The following is a 5,942-nucleotide window of genomic DNA, read 5'->3' as shown; positions in this document are numbered from 1 at the left end:
GTGAACCCGAAAGGCGGAGCTTGCAGTGAGCTGAGATCCGGCCACTGCACTCCAGTTTGGGCGACAAAGCGAGACTCCGTCTCAAAAAATAAAAAAGACCAGCCTGGCCAACATGGTGAAACCCCATTTCTACTAAAAATACAAAAATCAGCCAGATGTGGTGGCAGGCACCTGTAATCCCAGCTACTCGGGAGGCTGAGGTAGGAGAATCACTTGAACCCAGGAGGCAGAGGTTGCAGTGAACCAAGATTGCGTCACTGCACTCCAGCCTGGGCAACAGAGTGAGACTCCATCTCAAAAAAAAAAAGAAAGAAAGAAAGAAAGAAAAAAAAAAGAAGTTTAATTAGGCCTGGCACAGTGGCTCATGCCTATAATCCCAACACTTTCAGAGGCCGAGGCGGGAGGATGGTTTTAGAACAGCCTGCGCAACATAGTGAGACTCTGCATCTATTTTAAAAAATAAAAATAAAAAGTTTGTTTAGAAGAAAACAATGGAAGTTCTGAGGTGACGTCTGAACACGTCATGCTATATGCTTTATAAATCCATCACACACATTTCCTTTTACAGTGTGGGATTTGGTCAAGGTAAATTCTTTGTGAAACCCATGAGGGAAATGGACAGTTCTGGAGACTAACACAAACCTTTAAGAACTTAGGAGTCTTATTCTTCGTATGATCATCTTACACCATCAGGTGCTTTTTGTGTGGTGACCCTATGGATGGGGAATCTCCTTTAATTCAATCTTTTTAGTTCCTCCAAAATAAAAGGATGATATTTAAAACTAGAAAGGGGAATAGGCCGGGCATGGTGGCTCACGCCTGTAATCCCAGCACTTTGGGAGGCCTAGGCAGGTGGATCACCTGAGGTCAGGAGTTTGTGACCAGCCTGACCAACATGGAGAAACCCTGTCTCTACTAAAAATACAACATTAGCCGGGCGTGGTGGCACATGTCTGTAATCCCAGGTACTCAGGAGGCTGAGGCAGGAGAATCGCTTGAACCTGGGAGGCAGAGGTTGCAATGAGCCGAGACTGCGCCATTGCACTCCAGCCTGGGCAACAAGAATGTAACTCCGTCTCAAAAAAAAAAAAAAAGGAAGGGGAAGAATAAACTTACAAACTTTGTCATCTTGGTGTGTGGCAGACAGAATAATAGCCCCTAAAGATGTCCAGGTCCTAATCCCCAGAACTTGTGAATAGGTTACCTCACTTGGCAGAAGGGGAATTAAGGTAACAGATGGAATTAAGGTTGCTAATCTTTATCCTTGATTATCCAGGTGGGTCCACTGCAATCACAAGGATCTTAATAAGAGGGAGGTAGGAGGTCGAGAGAAATGAGAAGATGCTACCTGCTGGCTTTGAAGATGGAAAGGGGTACTATGAACCATGGAACACAGGTGGCCTCTAGAAGCTGGAAAAGGTAAGGAAATGGGTTCTCCCCGAGCCTCCAGAAAGAACCAGCCTGGTCGACACCTTGGTTTTAGCACAGCGAGACCTATTTTGGACTTCTGACCTGCAGAACCCTGAAACAAATGTATGTTGTTTTGAGCCACCAGGCTTGTGGTAATATAACAGGTATAGGAAACTAACACACCCTGCTTCCATTCACCTCTTTCAAGTGCAAGTGCAAAATGTCATGCCTGGTGGCAAAGCACTCACTGTATGAAAAGCAACCAGACCAAGAGCTTCCTGCCCACTGCAGCAGGCAAGAACACAAGAGAGGCCACGAAAGCCTGGTAGGCAGGACACTGGGATCTGAGGGAAATTAAATGGCAAGAGGAGGCAGAGAAAAGAGCAGCAGGCAAAACTGCTGCCGGCTTCTCAGCAGTGGGCAGGAGTGAAATCTGGAGGGGCTGAACAATCTTTTGGGGCCAGCCAGTGGGTGATTTTTCTTTTAATCACAAAAGGAGGCTGGGAGCAGTGGCTCATGCCTGTAATCCTAACACTTCCGGAGGCCAAGATAGGCACTGGAGTTCACACCAGCCTAGGCAACATAGGGAGACCTCCCTCTCTACAAAAAAAATAAAAATAATTAGCAGGGCGTGGTAGCCTGGGCCTGTAGTCCAGGTTGCTGGAGGGGCTGAGAAGGGAAGTGAGAGGATTGCTTGAGGCCAGGAAGCAGAGCGTGCAGTGAGCTATGGTAGCGCCCCTGCACTCCAGCCTGCGCAAGAGAGCTAGACCCTGTCTCAAAAACAAAACAAAACAAACAACAAAAAAGCCGCACATGCTGCTTCTGTTTACTTAGAAGGTAACAAATGGGCCAGGTGTGGTGGCTCACGCCTGTAATCCCAGCACTGTGGCAGGCAGAGGTGGGAGGATTGCTTGGGCCTAGGAGTTCAAGACCAGCTTGGGTAACATGACAAGACCCCATCTTCTAAAAAAATAGAATATTAGGGCTGGGCGCGGTGGCTCACGCCTGTAATCTCAGCACTTTGGGAGGCCTAGGTGGGTGGATCACCTGAGGTCAAAAGTTCAAGACCAGTCTGGCCAACATGGCGAAACCCAGTCTCTACTAAAAATACAACAATTAGCCAGGCCTGGTGGCACGCGCCTGTAGTCCCAGCTACTCAGGAGCCTGAAGCAGGAGAATAGCTCAGCTCGCCTGGGAGGCAGAGGTTGCAGTGAGCCGAGATGACGCCACTGCACTCCAGCCTGGGCGACAGAGTGAGACTCTGTCTCAAAAATTAAAATAAAGTAAAAAAAAAATAAAAAATAATAAAATATTAGCCGGGCATGGTGGCGTGCGTGTGGTTCCAGCCACTCAGGAGGCTGACTTGAGCTACGATCACGCTACTATGCTCCAGCCTGGGTGACAGAGCGCGATCCCGTCTCTTAAAAAAAAAGAAAAATGTTCCATTAGTTATTAAACTAGAATTGGGTTCCATTTGGCCACACAGTTCTGCTTTATTTGTACTTTGCTACCAAACCACAAAAGTTCACCACTTGTTCTATTTGCCATTCGTTCTTTTAATTCCCCATGAACAAACTTAACATTAATTAACTACAGCATGTCAAACAACCTTTTGCAACCCCTACAATTTCAAACTCTTGGAGGGAGGCACCCTTGGCTGGGGCCAGCAGCTTCAGTGCGCGGGAGCGAGGGGAGCGGGACAGCGGCTCCGCTTGTCAAGTCTACATTCGGCGGCGGAGCGGCGTCCCCACCGCGGGCCCCTTCGGGCTCCACACCCGCGTCTCGGCAGGCGGCGACGCACCGACCGGCGGCGGCCGGGCCCAGACACCCGGGAGCAGAGCCGTCCCAGAGCCCGGGCCTCGCCGGCGGCGCCGCTCCCCGTTCTCATTTCTGAACAAAGACATGGACCGGGCACAACTCGCTGACGCCGGGAGCGGCCGGAAACTGCGGGGAACCGGGCCCGGCCATCCGCGCGTCCGCTCAGAGCCCCGCAGAGGGGCGGCAGGGCCAGCGACCCCCACCCCTCGGCGCCCCTGGACCCAGACTGCGACCCCTGCCCCGGGGACCCCAGTGACCCCAATGACGCTCATCCCTCAGAGCCCCCGCGATCCTGCCCAGAGACCCCAACGACTCTCATTCCTCCGAGCTCGCGGCGACCCCCGGCCCCGCGAGACCGCGAGCCCAGCCTGTGACCCCCGCCCCGGCCACCTACATCCCTCAGCGCCGCCGGCGACCCCGGCCCCAGCGACCCTCATCCCTCAAAACCCCCTGCGACCCCTGCCCGTGGAGGCCCCGTGCACCGCTCGCCCGCCGGCCGCCCCGGGCTCCGCGTCCCGCACCAGTGTCCCCGGGAAACGCCAGCCGCCGCAGGCGCTGCCTGACGGCCGGGCCCGAAGGAGACTGAGGGCAGCGAGGGCGACGCGTCCGCCGCCAGGGCGCACTGACCGTAGCTGTCGTCCTCCTCCATGGTGCGGGCGCCGGGCTCCGCGCCCCGGCTCTCCGCTCGTGTCCCGCCGCGCCACCCGCGCCCCCACTCGCCTCAGCCCGGCTCGGAGCCCCGCCCCCCTGCGCCCGGTGCCGGGCGCCCCCGCCGCCCGCCCGCCCGCGCCTTGCGCCTGCGCCCGCGCCGCCCCCTGCCCCCGGCCGAGGCCCGCCCCTCGCCCGAGGCCCCGCCTTCCTCCCGCGCGCGCCGCACCCCGGGTACCCGGCCTCCGCCCGAGGCTCCAGCCTGCGCACGCGCGCCCACCCGAGGCTCCTCCCCTGCCCGGCCGCTGGCCCCGCCTCTAGACCACGCCCCCACCGAGGACCCTCCCCGTCCGCCTCCGCGGGGCAGCGAGCAGGTTTCGGTTTCGCAAGGGCGGTGCAGGTACCCGGGGTGCCGGAGTTGGCCTGGCCGCACGAAAGCCCAAGGTCGTGTCCGGCCACTGAAGGGCAGGGTGGTCCTTGCTGACGCCAACCTCGAAGGTCGGACCCGGCCTCAGCTTGCCAGGGAGGGCCAGGTCCTTGGCGAAAGGCCACAAAAGCTATTTGAATTCATTTACTCCTGTGTTCAGAACCTTTACATATTGCATTTCGTAAGTTTACTGCTTCTACTTCCTTTTATTTGTCCTGAAGTTACCTGGGTCAAGATTGAAAGGAGGGCACTTCAAGTCCCAGCGTTTTGGATTTTATTCATTTATTTATTTACTTTCTGGAGACGAGTTTCGCTCTTGTTGCCCAGGCTGGAGTGCAGTGGCGTGATCTCGGCTCACTGCAGCCTCCGCCTCCCGGGTTCAAGAGATTCTCCTGCCCCAGCCTCCTGAGTAGCTCTGATTACAGGCATGTGCCACCACGCCCGACTAATTTTTGTATTTTTGTCGAGACGGGGTTTCGCTATGTTGGCCAGGCTGGTCTGGAACTCTTGACCTCAAATGATCGGCCTGCCAAAGTGCTGGGATTACAGGCATGAGCCACCACGCTTGGCCTTCTGTTTCTTTATGACAGAGGAGAAACCTACTGCTGCAGAATGCCAGCCCCAGAACCCGCCTTTCCCCCTGCAGTCACTTGTGGCTCCTGCACCCTACACAGAACACTCACTGAGAACTCCACAGAAATCCCTGGACTGCTGGGAATTTTTGGATCAACCAAAAAACGGGAGTAAAAGCCACAGAACTCTTTCCTTGTGGGCCCTCCTGTCCTGAGTTTTACTATTTTTCTTTTTTCTTTTTTTTTTTTTGAGAGGGTCTCACTCGTTGTGTTGCTCAGGCTAGAGTACAGTTGGCACCATGATGACTCCCTGCACCCTCTGCTTCCCGGGCTCAAGCAGTTCTCCCACCTCAGCCTCCTGAGTAGCTGGGACTACAGTCACAGGCCACCACACCTAAGGTTAATTTTTGTGTTTTTTGTAGAGATGGAGGTTGCTAGGTTTCCCAGGCTGGTCTCGAACTCCTGGGCTCAAGAGATCCTTTCTCCTTGGCCTCCCAAAGTACTGGGATTACAGGTGTGAGCCACCATGCCTGGCTGGATTCATGATCTTACCCTTCATTGATTTTACCAGATTGTCCAGTTTTACTGGTGACCTTAGAGTAGGGAGTCACATTTTGACCCTAATGTGCCCTTGGGCTTAGGCGTGTTAAGTCAGAGACCCAGCTGCATTTTGTTCCTCTTGGCCTAGACTTAGGACATTTTTAGAATTGACCCCACATTGACCTGGCAAATCTCAAACCGTCCATCACATGGGGTAATGGAGCACTGAGCCTCTCTCCCAGCATGTGCCATCCTCTCCGTTTCACTCCCTACTTCACTTCTAACCCCAGACTCACCAGAAGGTTCAAGGTATATTCAAGCTGGGTTTCTTCCGTTAACAGTATGCAGGTCCCAGCCCACCTCAGCTCTTGCTCAATGACCAGAACTCCAGAAGAAAAGCGATTCAGATGGCATGTTAATTCTTACTATCAGCACTCTAGACTTCTTAGCTGAATTCACCAACTGAATAGATTTGGAGAGGGAGGGATACTGGTATCACTGCTAATCACAGATTAGCAGAGAACATA

At 54.1% G+C, this 5,942-nt stretch overlaps 1 protein-coding gene across 1 annotated transcript in view; it reads right to left on the bottom strand.

Annotated features, from left to right (window-relative positions):
* Positions 1–3,969, bottom strand: part of CYTH1 (cytohesin 1) — a 112,728-nt gene extending 108,759 nt beyond the window's left edge. Inside the window, exon 1 of the mRNA XM_017879368.1 lies at positions 3,856–3,969. Within this exon, the coding sequence (XP_017734857.1) occupies positions 3,856–3,877 (22 nt within the window). The 5' untranslated portion in view covers positions 3,878–3,969. The remainder of the gene's footprint in view (positions 1–3,855) is intronic.
* Between the last annotated feature and the right edge of the window lie 1,973 nt (positions 3,970–5,942).

Source organism: Rhinopithecus bieti, unplaced genomic scaffold, assembly GCF_001698545.2.
Source record: "Rhinopithecus bieti isolate Rb0 unplaced genomic scaffold, ASM169854v2 scaffold_9899, whole genome shotgun sequence".
In the NCBI taxonomy this organism is placed as follows: Eukaryota; Metazoa; Chordata; class Mammalia; order Primates; family Cercopithecidae; genus Rhinopithecus; species Rhinopithecus bieti.
Note: the sequence above shows the minus strand (reverse complement) of the source record. Positions and strands in the feature narration are given on the sequence as shown.